The sequence below is a fragment of the Kryptolebias marmoratus genome, linkage group LG3 (assembly GCF_001649575.2).
Source record: "Kryptolebias marmoratus isolate JLee-2015 linkage group LG3, ASM164957v2, whole genome shotgun sequence".
Lineage (NCBI taxonomy): Eukaryota > Metazoa > Chordata > Actinopteri > Cyprinodontiformes > Rivulidae > Kryptolebias > Kryptolebias marmoratus.
Genome location: NC_051432.1, coordinates 200,385 through 216,482, shown reverse-complemented (window position 1 = coordinate 216,482; position 16,098 = coordinate 200,385). Strand labels below are relative to the sequence as shown.

General features: G+C 41.1%; 1 protein-coding gene across 2 annotated transcripts in view; it reads left to right on the top strand.

The window, feature by feature from the left end:
- Window positions 1-3,926: 3,926 nt before the first annotated feature.
- Window positions 3,927-16,098, top strand: part of akt3b (v-akt murine thymoma viral oncogene homolog 3b) — a 35,210-nt gene continuing 23,038 nt past the window's right edge. For both annotated transcript variants that reach the window (XR_005232992.1, XM_017433764.3), the window contains exons 1-2: window positions 3,927-4,259; window positions 12,142-12,602. Coding sequence is in view for 1 of the 2 variants with exons in the window: in XM_017433764.3 (XP_017289253.1) it covers window positions 12,557-12,602 (46 nt within the window). In the remaining variant the exon portion in view is untranslated. The remainder of the gene's footprint in view (window positions 4,260-12,141; window positions 12,603-16,098) is intronic.

Sequence of the window (16,098 nt, the reverse complement as noted above, 5' to 3'; positions counted from 1 at the left end):
ATCAGTAATATGAAGTAAAAGAAGTCAGAAATTGTATGTAGGGGTAGAATAAATTCAAACTGAAGTTTTTTAAATTTAACATTACTGTTTGATAGAATTCACAAGTTTGCATGACTCTATTTGGGTCCAGTTGTAATATTCACTATTTTGAAAAAAATATTATTTGCATTTGGACTTATTCTATGAAAACTTTTGTTCTAGTAAATGTGTTTTTACTTTAAACACAATAAATGCACATGCACAACAAACACATGCTGTTGTTTCTGCAAGTTTAGCTAAAGACGTTAGTTTCCTTACACTCACTTCTTTCTCAGAAAAGCTGGTCCACTGAGCTCTGCGGAGTCCCCAGTCTCTCTGAACTCATGCAGCCTCACAGCGATGCCCGATCCTGCCATCCCTGCGAGGTAAAGTCAAAGCAACAGCAGGACCAAAGAAGTCTGTCTGTGGACCCAGACTGAGGAAGAGCACAGGCACAGACCTGGGTGTTAAAGCCTTTGGCTGTTTCATTTGTGAAACATGTAAACAGTATCGGGTAGAGTAGTAGTAGTAAGTATTTTAGGATTAAATTGGAAACATTACAACATCAGTCAGTTTTTTTTTAAATTGCAGAAGTTCCCAATCCAACTTGAAAATCCTTTTTTCCTCTTTTGGTGTGAAATGATTTACGTGAGCTCCGGACGCTACTAGTGGGAGATTATACTTTAGGTCATGTTGTGAGGCCTTTGTATGTCAGTCTAACTAGTCTTCTCTAAACATTTCAAGTCATTAAAAAATAGGCACATAAATGAGATATTTTCCTTTCTTATTTTCAGTCACAGTATCTTATCTTACATGAATGACCACGAAGCATCAAACCTTGTACAGAAAGTGTTATGTAAGCAAAGTGATTAAGGTACAGCATGGCTAAGAGGCTGAAACTTGTAATCTCATGCTACAACTTGTGAATATGATTCATCCTGTCCAAATTAACAGGTGTTTTTTTTTTTAGAAATTCCAGGATTATATGTGTGACAAAGTTTTAGAAGGAAACAGTTTTGGTCTTGGTTTGTCTCTGTGTTATATAAAAATTAAACAACATTTAACAAACAAAGGTCCAGTAGCAGGTAAAGATAGATATATCTTAAACTTACAATTTATTAACCAATGATCCATTTTAAGTTAAAGACACGCTCCTGGCTTTTATAATTCTGAGCTCCTCCACATGAGGCAGAGACTCACCCCTGTCAGCCAGATCATCACAAAGAGTTGCTACAGATACATGTTCAAAAGTAAAGCAGTCATCAGCCACCTCTTCTACATAAATTACATGACTTTTTCCTTTAACTTCATGAAATAAACTCTTTTTTTTCTGTTCTGAAAGCAGTGTTCTTACCTGTGGTGATCTTACCCCTGAACAGCTGAGCTGAAGGTTGTTAATTGAGGCACTGAGTCTTGTTATCGCTTGTTTTCCCTCTTCTCTTCGGATCCAGGAAACTCAACACGCATCAGAGCAAGCTGATACTGGTAACCACCACCTCAGACAGCTAACAGGGTTGCTGTGTGACTCATTGAGGCATTATGGTTTCAGGACAAAAAATAAATAAAAAACAACAACAACAAAAAAAAAACATTTAGCAACTTTAAATGACTGTTAGGAAGCACCATTTTCTTATACTTTATAGGAAGAAGGCTGAGCTTCTTTGTTTGAGTCAGTTTTTTAAAACTGTTTTACAATAACTACAAAAACTTTATTTTATTAAACATCTTGACAGTCCCACCATGAGGACAATTTCTATTACCAATTCAAGCCCTAGGATTCTTTGAAACAATGCATGTGGTCAGCTGTCCTTAATGTCAGAGATTAAGATCGTCTTATGATGAGAGGAGGCGAAGTTCTAGTCGTCAAACCACGGACATGATGACACGTGTGACCTCATGCAGAAATGGGGGCTCTTGCAAGATCTGTTCGAGTTTGAAGTATGTTTTGGGGATGACTCTCAGCGATTTTCACACCAGATTTAGCTCAAAATCTGCAAAACTGACTGAGTTATATCCATTTCTGTGTTGGCTAAAGTTGATTAGCTGTGGTGGCCATCATAAATTGGGATGACTTCATTTGGCAATCTGTTATAGATGCTCATCTAATGATTACTTTCTGAGTTTCATTCATATCTGCCCAGTGGTTCGTGAGTTATTTTGCTAACAAACAAACAGGGTTGATGCCAACAGTTAATGCCAAAGTTTAAGAAAAATATTGTGCTACATACAGCCCTCAGAGTAGATATTAAGAATGACCCTCATCTACTATCACACCAAATGTTAGCTTCATATCTCTGGCATTTAATAATGTTTTTTCTAAGAGTTTCATCAATATCTGTCAAATGGTTAAGAGACATTTTGCTAACGCTTTTGACAAACAAGCACACACACAGTTTTAAGTATGAACACACCTCAGGTAATCTAAGTTTAATTTATATTCGTATCGGCCATCTTGGTTTTGAAACAAATGTTTATCATGCTGACCCCAAAGACGCCTTTAAAGTTTCTTTTTTGTTTTGTTTCAAACAATTAGTCAGTCTTATGAGGTGTGAAGCCAGATCGATACTAAAGCAACCCAAATAATTCACCAACAGTGGTGGGTTTTGCTTGGTGCACTGAACATAAACCAAACCAGACAGTTCCCTCTGACTGTCTCGTTCCATCGCTGACCTTGGTGGACCTGAGTCTGAACTGTTATTTCACAGACTGTAATTGATTAATGCAAAGCAGCAGCAGCAGCATCACTCCCACAGCCAGACTTGGACCAGGAGCCTCAAACAAAGCATCCATTTACAGGGAGGCTGGGGAGGAAGGGAGGAGGAAGGGGGGGTGGCTATACATTTAGTCAAAACTGGATAAGTTATTTTCAGTGCGGAGGCTTAAAATGTCTGCTGTTTATGAGTGAAACTGATTTGAAAAAAAAGTAGGTAGATAAAAACATATATCAGAGGGCAGAGACTTACAGCTGAACTGTCACATTAAACCAGCAAGGAGACACACACAGAGAGAGACAACAAAAGCTGGGGACCAACAAAAGCCCTGGATGCCATGAGGAGACAGATGCTGCCTTCACGTGCTCCTCGTAAAGTCTCGTATCCCGGCAGAAACGTTCAGACACACTCGAAAGGCTTCAAGACAAGAAATCAAGTACGTTTGAGCCATTAATAACATTTATTTAAAACAAAACAGCATTTCCAAAAACATTAAAACAAATTCACCAGCTAGGTATACGTCAATGAAAATGCTGTTAAACAAAACACAGCGGCAAGTGGAAAAGTCTCAAATGCTGGTTTAAAATGAAAACCTATTATGATTCTTTGTGTTCATCTTTGTGGTGCTTAGATAAGAAAGAAAAGTGAAGCACAACACAAGACATGAAAACTGTCCACGTGTGATCCATTTGTCTGGTTTTCTGGGGTCCCTGTGTACTAACAGCAGCTACATAACAAACATTTATTTCTTGTCATGGCAAATATAATTGTATGATCAAGATTCACAAACATATGGTACCTGTACTAGACTTTTTCAACTACTATTGGGAGGGCTCCTTTACAGCCCATTCAAGATATGAGATATTGTTACTAAGATTTTAATCTAATTTTAGCAATGTTTCCCAGTTCTGTACCTTTTATTCATGTGGGTTGTTTCTTTTCACAGAGTGTTGTAAATCTATAGTCAGTGAAAGAATAAATTGTGAACTATTAGTTGGAGGGATTTATTTATTTGTTTGTGGAAAAGGACGTCTGCATTTTTAATCACCATTAGTTCCTGTTTTATCTTTACAATGTCCCCAATTTTAGCTCTACCCTAAAAACAGTGGAATAAACTGTCTTTGGTCATTTTCCTGGTTTAGCCGCTTTTTTTCCCAGCGGGTTGGGTCACGCTCAAATTTCCGGCAGCACCTGAAGGCAGCGGGAGTCCTCCCAGTCGGATCGGGCTGAACGTGACGACGTGCCGAGTCCGACTCGGAGCCGAGAGGAGCGAGCTTTCCTGGCGGAGCTGTGGAGGGAGCAGGAGCCGGAGCCGAGCGGTCCTGTTCGTCTGTTCGAGTGTGTCTGCGACACAAACCCCCCTCCTGTCTCCGGCCTCCACATTCAGGACACGGCATTAGCCACCATGGCTCCATTGCTGCCCTCCTGTTTGCGCCTCTGAAGGGACGTCACATCGTCGGATGCTCCAGTAACCAGAGGAGGGAAGGAGGCGGAGGAGGGGGGCATCCCTAGCAGCCTTCGACTACCCAGGTGAAACAATCAGGCTTGGTGTACCGTGCCGGGGCTGACGACGGGGATTGTTTGCGGGAACAGGGGGGCAGCAGAGATGGGAGGGGGGCGTCATTAGGTGCGAGCGTCGGGTTTGTCGCGAGCCCGGAGCGGGTGGGAGCGGAGGTTAACATGCGGGACCGCTGCTTCGGCATTCGGCCGGACTGGAGAGGACGCGGCGTTGATGTTGGGAGGAGGGCGGCGGGTAAGACGCGGTTAGCGGTACCATCCGTCTGGCCTCGGCCCGTCTCCGTGATGAGCGACACCCCCAGCCTCCCCAACCTCTTCTCCTCCTCCTCCTCCTCCTCCTCCTCCTCCCGCCCCCCTCTCATAAAAACACCGCGTCTGGTCTCCGTCCGTCTTAAATGGAGAAATAAAACCAACCCGTCTGTTTCATCACAGAGACGGAGAAAATAAACGTCACGACAAACGGCTCCTTCGCCCGCGCGAGACTGACAGGAAGCCAGTTCGCTTTTCCAGCCAGTCCCGTCGGCTAACATCCAGTTAGCTCGCCGGCTAACGCTAGCGCTAACATCACCCCCCACCCACCCCCCAGCTGCTAGCATCCTTGGCTAACCCGCATCCTCCATCCGAACCTCGCAGGCCAGCCCGCCTCAGACGGGCGTCTCGGTGACTTACGATCACCCGCCTCGTCCCCGCTTCCAGGCTGCCGGGGGAGAGCCGTCCCCGGACATTTGTCCAGGCCTGACCCCTGAACATCTAACGGAGCTCGCAGAGCGGATGTTGTTATGTAACAGATAATGACACCACACGCCCTTGAAACAAAAGCTGTTGTTTCAGTGTTTGTTTGTGTGTGAGGTGGTGCCGAGAAAGCAGGAACACGTCTGCTCCTGTCAGCCATTGTTTTTGTTGTTGTGAGGGGAGGGGGTCACGCTTTTCTCCCCTTTTCATCACTTCTTCTGCAGGCTGTGGCTTGGAGGGAGCAGGACCAGCCTGAGCATCTTACCATTCTGTTAGCTCTACATACCAAAGATACGCAGCTGAGGGGAACTTAAAAAACTGTCTTTATTCTCATGATATTTGTAAAATCTCAGGAGTAATGGGACACAGACGTGTGTCTGACTTGTAGTGGCTGGTGTGGAGTGACATTTCTTTATGAATCATCACATTATCTGTGAAAATGAACAGCAAACATTTACCTTTCAGGCTACGGGGTTGGCTTATAAGTTGCATCTTTTCATTTATTAAAGGCTTAACATTCCTTGAAAGGATGCATATCACCCACCGCCTTTCATGCCAGAGTTTCAAACTATCATCTTATGATGAGAAATGACAAAGTTGTCCAGTGCTTGATGAGATATTTTGCTGATAAACAGAGTTGACATCAAATAGTTAATGGCAAAGTTTTGAACAAAGGTCCAGAGATCAGTCTCAGCTACTACCGCACTGAAGTTTAGGTCTTTGTCTGTGAAAATGACTGACTTGCAGCCATTTTTGGGATTTGACAATGAGCTGTTGCAGTCATCTTGAACTGGATTGCTTGTGAAAGTGAGTCAGTTGCAGATATGCATTTCATGATTACTTTCTGCAGGTTTCATTAAAATTTGCCCAGTGATTCATGAGATGTTTTACTAACAAACACACAAAGAATCAAGTGAAATTACTGTCCTCCTTATTCTTTCAGCGCCAGGTGATATTAACAGAATTGAATCAGAGAAATATATAAAAAAAGAAAATAATTGTTGTTTACTGAATCCTTTGGGGTAGGTCATGGTTATGGCCAGTTAAAATGAACATGTTTCAATCAGACAAACTTTATTTATAAAGCCCTTTTCATACAGTAAAGTGAGACAAAGTGCTTTATGGGAAATAAAAATAAAATGGGACATAACAAACAAAAAGCAGCTGCTAGCAGTAAAATGTAGAACTGCAATAAGTTTAGAAAAGATTAAACAATGATGTGAGGGACTAAAGGAACAATTTGATTAATGAGGAAACACCAGGGAGATGGTTATATTGTAAATTATATATATTTAAACAGTAAAAGCATTCATTTAGATCTATAGAAATAAAAGTGGTAATATTAATGCATTAATAAAATGGGAATATGTAAATGAATACAAGGCAGAATAAGACAAATACTTGGGTTAAGGTTAGTTTCCATTAAAATAAGACAATGAGGTGAAAAAAATGAATAAATTCAATTATAATTCAATGAAAATTCAAATTTAGAAGTACAATAAATCTAAATGAATGAAACTTGCTTAAGGCTGGCTAAAATTTGTTAATAATTAATATAAATGTCAGACTGAACAAATGAGTCCTAAATTTGTTTTTAAAAACAACACACTCGTTCCACAGGCGTGGACCATTAGAGGAAAATGTTGCCTTAGTGTGTGCTTTGGTGGGTTTTAGTTCTAGCTTAAGATAAAATCAGAGGACCTGAGGAATGTGTAGAGCTCAGATTCAGAGATTTCAGTGAATAAAACCTGATTGAATTAGTTCAGTTTGTAATTTAAATATAAATGTATGTCTTTGTATTTTAACAGTTTACTTTGCAACATGTTACAGCTAAATATAGCTACTGACTTTAATAATCCTGTTTGATCCATGCATTTGTGAACAGAGTAACGCTGATTTCAGCTGGACACAGTGTCAGCATTTTCCTGTCAGTCAGAAATTAAAATGTCCATTCAAATTTGTCCTGTGGTTCATAAGATATTTTGCTGAAAGTCAAAGTTGACTCTAAATAGTTAATGGCGAAGTTGTAATGCAATCGGAATATCTCTTGGGGATCACTCTCAGCTACTACCACCCCATATTTTTGTTCAATATCTGAAAAATTGACTGATTTAATCTTTGTTTTGTAAGCTCAGTGGGGTGTTGTAGCATCTTCAATCAGGCAGACTCTAAAAGTTCATCACTTGTAGATGTGCATCCAGTGATCGCTCTCTAGCTTTTCGTTAAAATCTGTTCAGTGGTTCATCAGATATTTTGGTAACAGACACCCCACCTGAACCCCGCAGGGGGGTAAATTCACAGGCTAAATTCTCTACACAATTGTTGATCAGTTAAAACTATCTCATTTCCCACGTTTTTGTAAATGTTTACATGGCGTATATTGTAGGTATTTTCCTGTATGGGAAAAAAGTAATGAAAGTCATAAAAACCTTTTTGACCTTAAATTATTTGCTGTATTAATAAGTGGTTTCTGCTCTGCTCTATTTAAGGCAAGGTTATTGTTCACAAGTCTTATCTGTTCACTGAAGTAATCTAGTACACAAAGGTTTTGTTGTAGTTGAGCACCTGGCATCTGTAACACAAACACAAGCAGGCAATCCCACTTGGGGTCATAGGTGAGGTTAGAGGTGGGCCTAGGAATGGCTCAGAAGGTTGTTTTAGGCTGTCCACATGAAAATGTAAGAGTGGCATTTAGAGATTTTTTTTTCTCTGGATCCTAATTTTGGAAAAATACAATTTAGGGGATCCTAAAACGTTGTTTCTGTGTGGACACAATTAGTGTTTCTGCTTAATAAGCAGGCGGAGGGGGCTGTGGGAGCTCAGTGGTCAGTGCCGCGGTCTTGTAATCCTGAGGCTGAAAAGAAAGAAAGAACATCTCTCTAAATGAGCAGGCAGATGTTTTTCTTCCATTCAAGATGGAAACTCTTCCCTCATACTGTAGCCTGATTTAAAATAAACCATGCCCAGTGATGGCGCTGTCCTGGTTAGAACCAGTGCTCTTCTCCCCAGTTCATGCTTCCTCACCAACTCAACGTTGTGACTACCTCAATTACTGACTCTGAGGTGTATCAGCAGTGGATCGATTCTGGACTCCTCCAGTCTGGTTCAATTGTTTTATTAATGTCCTCTAAGAAGGATAAAGATGCATCAAGCTTTAGAAAGTGCCATATGAAGGGTGTGAGCTGACACAACATGCTTTTTAGTCACTTTAAACACCACAGTGCTGATTTTTAGACCATCTAGAGTGAAGACCTACTACCAGATTGCCTTATTTTTTCTGGGAAGAGTCATAATATTAATGGCAAGATGTTTGTTTCATTCTGCTCTTACCGCACAGAGTGAAGGATTTTTGACATTCAACCAAAGCTGCCTGCTTTCGTGTGTGTTTATTCAGAAACTGAAGCAGTGGTTCTCAAGCTTTTCAACTCATGTCTCACAAAATGCCACCGACAAAGACTTGCAACCCTGACTATTATTAGTTGAATATTACTTAGCTTTAGTAATATTCATATTCAACAAGGAAAGACAAACAACCTCAATGACCACTGTACTGCTTTTATCCACTTAGGCTGACTGGATCTTTTGTAACAAATTTGGAGAAAAAAAAATATCAGAAGAAATCATTTTATAATTTCTTTTGGGTTTTGAAAATCATCTCATATCTCAAAGCTCCTCAGTTGGTGTCCCATGACTCACTGGGATGTCCCAACTGTCTTTGGGAGCCACTGCTGTAAAGGCGTATCCTCTCTAAACAACACAGGACAAACTGAATGTTGGTGAAGTGAGACTGTCCAGCTTTAGTCGGACCCCAGCGCTGCTCTTTCTGCCAAACAGCTTTGACAGAAACACTGATTGGAATTTTAAGGAAGGTGTGGGTTTAAAGAACTCATCGCATGGAACTTGGAGCAAGGTTTTGACAGAAATGTAATTTTATGCTCAGTTTTTTGACATTTTCTATTTTTCAATGTTTTTCATTAGTACAAGTGTACACTTTGGGCGATATAAGACCAGTCCTCAAACCTGTTAAGTACATTTTGGGAAATGGCAAACTGTTAAGGATTCACCTGGTGAGCCTCTTTAGACAGTGAAAAGAAAGTCACATAGTAAGGAGCCTTTAAAATAAGAAATGCATGAAATTGTCAACCTTTAATGCCCCCTCTTGAGCTGCAGACCCTAATTTTGGGAATAAATTACAGGGTTTCCCCCAGTGTATTATAAGCCTAGTGGGCCGCCAGGATAAGCTCTACTTGTTTATTATAAATACGTAATTTTTTATACACGTTTTTTTTTCCACCCGCACCCCCAAAACCACTACCTTTATCTACCTCACCGCCCGAGGGTGCGCGCGCCAACAGTGACGCAATCACGCTGTCCCCGCCCCTGCGCGAAGGTCCCGCGTGGTGTCATGTGGTGCACCTTTTATAACTTGGCGCGGACCGCGCTCCATTCATAATGGATGATTTCGGTGCTCTAGCGGAGCTAGTTCGCCTGTATCAGTGCAGAGCCCTGCGTGACTCTAATGAGCCCTGAGGCCGAGCCTCCATCAGCTACCTGGAGTTAGCAGGTCCTAGGAGCTGCAGCAATGAACATCGAACAAGCAGGTTTGACCAACAATGGTTAGTTGAGCTAAAATTCAGTGGGTGGCTTTACAAGACCGAATATGGTAAGCATGTTTTGTGCTTCGTGAAAATATTATCCTTGTTTAGCAGTAAAATGATGCTATTAAATTCAGCGTTAGATATGTTTTGTTACATGTGTAACAGGGTTTTATTTGAGCAATATTATAAATGTGAAGTTTGTCAAAATTGGTTTATTTATTTGTCAAATTACTTTTCTTTAGTCAAAAAGTTATTCCTCTTGACATTTATTGATATATAAAGTCTGTTATGCTGCTCTTGACAGTTGGTGGCTACCATAGCAACGGGTAACTGACAGCTCGTCCCCTTTTTCTGTTGCTGTTTGTAACTGTGATATGTATTAGGATCAGCTCTGTGTTTTCTTTACAGTTATTATATTTTAACCTAAATTTTAGACAAATGTTATTATGTACAGGGTTTTGTGTCATTTTTCTATGTTTTGTATATGTTTGTAACTATTATCATAATTAATGTTGTGTATTTTAGTTGTGTTTAATTTTACAACTGTCAACTGCTGTCAACTGTTCATTGGGAGCTTTTGCTCTGTAGTTTGTTTAGGGTTATTTATTGCATTTTATTTACAGCATCTCTCTATTTTTCAGAGTTCTCTGTTGTTATTCATTGGCCTGGAAGTGAGACGTGTGTTGACGCCTTGTTTGCACTTTTTCATTTATGTTAATTTAATTTATTTGTAAATGTGACTTAAATTAGGATAAAAATTAGGTGCAAACAATTAGTATTTATTTGAATTGTATTTTGGTTTAAAATAGTATTTCAAAAGTGCCTTTTTGTAAAACTGTAATTTTACAGTATATCACATAATAAATAGCCATGTTTTCAACTTTCCTGTCAACTTTAATCTTTTTTTATTAAATCACAGTTGGCCGATGATCGGCCGGCGAGCAGCCACCTACCACCGGGCTTAGTCTCTTTTCTGGGGGAAACCCTGAATTACTTGGATTGAAGATCAGGACTCAGCTGTATTGTTTTTTTTGAATGGCAGAAAAGGAGGCAGTGTGAAAAACAATAAAATAAACCCCCCTCAAAGCACAGTGAAAAGCGTCGACAGTTGTAGCACTGTTCTAAGTCTTCAAAATGTTTACTCCTCCACTGGCCAGGAGGCTAATGCTGCTAAACTGCATATCTGCTGCTCCACCTACATATACACGCTGGATTAGAGAGGTCCCTTTTTTTTATTAAATTGAAAAAAATCAGACTGACTTTGGCTGGTAAGGCTGGATCTTTTGAAATAACCTGGAATCCCTTTCTGTCCTACTTTAAAGGTGCAGTATGTCAAATTATTCTGAACTGAGCACCACAGGGATGTGTTCTGATGTGTGTGTGCATATCTGTAATGTGTTGAAGTGTATGTGTATTTATTGATCTTTTGTTTCTTAAATTATTTTATTGCATTTTGTTTTTCTTTTACTCATGGGATAGGGGTTGTGTGTGTATCTGTGGGGTGTTTGGTGTTTGTTGTTAAATGTGGCTTCATTAAGCTTAAAATCTAATGAAGAGAATGTTAAAAAAAACATTTACTCCTCCACAGAGTGGTTTTTGTTTAGTATAATTTCTGTCTTTTCTGAGGCACAGCAAAGTTAAAGGACCATCTACAACGGCATAGTTCATCCCTCAAAGTGTTCCATACATTTTCTAAAGCTTACTAGATAAGTGTTTGTGGGTCTGTGCCAGGCAGAACCATGCCTGGACCATAAAGTGACAGAGATTAAGAAACATTTCCACTGATGCACCTTAATAATTTGTCACCTGCTCAGTAATTGGCCAAGCTTGCTTATGTAAGTGAAATGTTCGCACCAGCAGACCGGGACAGGAAGTGCTGGAGGAAGGTATGCACAGAGAGAAACTCGTTGTAGTCCAGGAGGGTTGGGTTAGAGAAGGAAAGGTGCAAAAGAAGGAGGCGCTCGTGAGGAGGAGTTCCATCAAACTGTGGGACAAAAAGAAGAGGATTTTAAAAGGAATAAGAGAAGGAGCTGGTCAGGAACTAGGAGCATAGAAATCTGTAGATAGAGTGCAATGAAGAAAGAAGGAAGGACATAAAAAGGGAGCTGTGGAAAGGATGGACGGTAAAAAAGAGAAATGGAGGAACAAAGAAGAGGTAACAGTGTTGAAGTAGTTTAGGAAATATTTACAGAAAAATTGATAGAGGATGTGGCAGGATGGCAAGGTAAAAAAAACAGACAAAGAAAGGAGGTGGAAGAAGAGATGAGGAACATCTGACACAAGGGAGGAGAGCAGAAGGAGGGAGAGGAGGAGAAAACTTGGAAAAACTGATAAGGCTAGAAAAGGAGGTGGTGAAAGGAGTTGGTGGAGAAGAGAGGGAGCAAAGAACACAAGGAAAAGATAACGGTTAAAAGGAGTTAAGGAGGCAGGAAGCGTGGTAGGACTCTGAACAATGACTGCTCGCCTGTTGTATTTGCTGTATGGAGGAAACGATCCACTGACCTGCTCTGTGTTAGGTTTTTTTTTTTTTCACCTCTCCTTTCCCTGCCTCTGTTTCCTTCCAGACTGACTCAGCCCTGAAACGCCTGAACGCAGAAGGTTAAGAAGAAGTTTCGGAGAACGAGAGAGGGAAGAACGCTGTGAAAGGAGGCTCGAGAAGGAAGGAGGGAAGGAGGAAGAGACGAAGAGGAGACAGAACGGCAGGAGGAAGTAGGGTCGGAACAGTGAAAGGAGGGGAAGAGAAAGTGACAGTTGGAGGGGAAAAAACTAAGGAAAAGATCGACAACAGAGAATCCCCACAGCTCATCAGAGAGCAGGTCAGCTGGGCGAAGGCGCACAGAGGTCAGAAGGTTGAGCCAGCACGCAGACAGCCGACTGAGTTCAAGAAAACCCCGGTATCCCACTACCCCTCCAACCGCTGTCACGTACCGCTCACCACCCTGGGAGAACTGGGAGAACTGGTGCTGAGGAGAAGCCACCATGAGCGACCAGAACGTCGTCAAGGAAGGCTGGGTCCAGAAAAGAGGTGAGATGGTTTTATTCTGCTTCACTTTAGCTCCATCTTTTCTGTCGTCTAAAACAATCCAGCGTCCACACCACTGCTGTACGTAGGTGAATTATCAGTTAACCACTTAAAGATGTGAATCCAGTGATTACTCTCAGAAAATTTGATTAAAATCCATTGAGTAGTTCATGAAATATTTTGCTAACAGATAAACAGAGTTTCCTTCAAGAGTTAAGGCTAATGTTTTAAGCAAAGATGTCCTTCAGTGAGTAGATATTGGTAGTACATGTTGTGAATGACTCTCAGCTACTACCACAATATATTTTTGCACAATATCTGTAAGAATGATTAAATTATAGCTGTTTTTGTGTTTTCTAAGGTCAGTTGGCTGTGGCAGCCATCTTGTACTGGAATGGCTCCAAAGGTTAATTAGTGGTAGATGTACATCCAAGAAATATTTACTGAAAGTTTCAATAAAATCTATCCAGTGCAGGGTTTCCCCCAGAAAAGAGACTAAGCCCAGTGGTAGGTGGCCGATCGCTGGCCGGCCATGATTTAGTTAAAAAAAAGATTGAAGTTGACAGGAAAGTTGAAAATATGGCTATTTATTATGTGATACTGTAAGATATTTGTGCCAAATATTTACACAACTACAGTTTAACAAAAAGGCACTTTTGAAATACTTTTTCAAACAAAAATACAATTAAAATAAATACAAATTGTTTGCACCTAATTTGAATCCTAATTTAAGTCATATTTACAAATAAATTAAATTAATGTAAATGAAAATATGCAAACAAAGCACCAACACGTCTCTATTCCTGGCCAATGAATAACAACAGAGAACTCTGAAAAACAGACAGATGCTGTACTGTACTGTGCTTTATGTGGCACAGGCTGCATGTTGGATCACTACATGGAACAAAACAACAAAGCATCTAATGCTGAATTTAATAGAATAATTTTACTGGTGAACAAGGATAAAGTAGCACGCGTCATAATAATATTTTCACCAAGTACAAAACATGCTTACCATATTCGGTCTTGTAAAGCCACCTGCTGAATTTCGGCTCAACTAACCATTTTTGGTTAAACCCGCTCGTTCGATGTTTATTGCCACGGCTCTGACGACCTGCTAACTCCAGTGGTAGCTGAAGGAGGCTCGGCCTCAGGGCTCATTAGAGTCCCACAGGGCTCTGCAAACAGCTTGTCAGCATGCCTGAGTGTGCGGTGGAGGTGTTTATACTTGGCGTGAACACAGGCGACACAGGCAAACCAGCTCAGCTAGAGCACCAAAACCGACCATTTTGAACGGAACGCGTCGAGCGCGGTCTACGCGCGAAGTTACAAGGATTGGGAGCTACCAGACCACACAACGCGACACCATGCAGGGGCGGCGACAGCGCGATTGCTTCACTGTTGGCACGCGCACCCTCGCGCAGTGATCAACGGGTCAAGTACAATAAATAAGCGGGGGGGTAGCAAAAGCCTGGCGACCAGCCAGGCTTATAATATGCTGGGGGAAACCCTGCAGTGGTTCATGGAGTATTTTGCTAACAGACACAGGGAACAAAACAGTGTCGCCCATCTTTGTCTTTCAGCCGTGGGTGATTAAAAAACTGAAAGAAAAAACGTCCACAAATTGGAACGTTCCACGTGACAGCTGGAACGCTGTCTGTGTCTATATTCTGGTAAAAATACTTTTGCCTGTTTAAGAAAACAGGACATTTGCTCTAGGAGTTGCTGGTTGTATTCCTCCGGGACAGACAGCATCACTTTTATCCAAAGAAAGTCTGAACTTCATCAGTGAGCCACACTGTTGAACTGGATGACTTGTGCTTTCTGTCCTGCGATCACACACGTACAGTTTGTTTTGATTAAGTCCCTCATACACAATCCTGCTGGCCCACATTACTGCACCAACTGTGGATTAAAACAGCTGAAAATAGTCCTGAGAACATTTCCTCATTTTAGGCACCACCTAATGAAACTGCGGTTCTTTTTGTCATTTCAAAGTAATTGAGATGCTGCTCTTGCTATTGCTTGCTGCCATGAAAGGCAGGCAGTTATTAAATTGTCTGTGTGTGCATGCGTTTGTTTGTCTGTCCATCTGTTAGCAAAATATCTCATGAACCACTGGACGGATTTTATCGATCCTCTCAGAAAGTAATTATATAATATTCATTTACAACCTGATTCAAGATGGCTGTCACAGTAGCTGTTAGCACATACTGAGTGCTAACAAATCTCGCGAGATCTTTGTTTAAAACCTTGCATGCAAAGCAGTGAGTAATATTTTAAATTTAATCAGTTCTTTTATTAAGTTATGAAGTTGTCTGGAACTCAACTTTAGTTTATTTTCTAAGTGGTTTTAATACTTTCAGTGTGAGAACAGGAGGGGACAGTTTTTAACGTTTTGTAAAAGGAGCACCGATTGGAGCTGGCTTCGTGTAAAGCTGCAGTGGAAACGGCACCATTGGTGCCTGTTGAAAACTGCAGCTTGTCCTCAGCGATGTGGGCTTTTTTTATTCTATCCGGCTCCGAGTGGACAGAGCCTCAGCTGCTCTGCCAGTTTGAAGAACAGCACCTCCAAACAATAGTTGTTTACCTGCCAGAGGGCCAGCAGTGAAGGCGGGCTCCGCAGGGCTCCGCAGGGCTCCGCAGGGCTCCGCAGGGCTCCGCTCCAGCCCGAGCCGCTGCCTTTTAGTTCCCACACTGCTGTGTGTGTTTGTGCAAGTGTGTCCAGTTGTGTTCAGAGGAGGTGTGTGGTGTGTGTTGGCTGGCAGGCAGGGGGACGTTTCTCTGTGGCACTATGAGGCTACAGAGGATGACCTAACACTTCAGTTCCTTCCTCTTCCCCCCTCAAGCCCCTGAATTGTTCTGCACCTCTGTGTGGGCTTATAGTTCAGTCTCAGCAGCCATCTGAAGTGTTCACTCACACACACAGCTCCGGACGGTTTGGATTATGGTTTGGAAAATGTGCATTATTAAGGAGGGAAAAAAATTGTATTGTCCAAACATTTTGAGCTATAAAATATAACTAAAGACTTTGCAGTGTGGCCAACAAACTCTGGATCAATTAGTGAATTAATCAACAACATTTAAGACTCTGTTTAATCCATGTTTTTTATTTTAAAAGGGCTAAACTTCATTGGTCAGACAGCAAGAAAGGCTTTTTTGTTTGGCAGATTCCATCAGGACTTTTATTCCATCTTGAAAAGTGACTTAAGTATTTTCCAGGTTTGGATAAGCGTGAAGAAAACAGGAAATAAAGTTTGGAAAAACATTTGTGTTTTCAGAGTCTAATGCCGATTGTTCTTTTTTTTAATTGAAAATTTAAACAAGCTGAATTTGTTTTTCCCAGGGATGTAGTCACTATGATCTCATCTTTTGGATTGTCCACCACATCAGTCTTTAAGTTTAAGGTTTTAACCATTAGTTTCTTGGTTCGAGTTGTTAGGAACCTACAGATGCTAGCTTAAAGATTTCATGAGCGATCATTGTCCTCTGGTGTTAG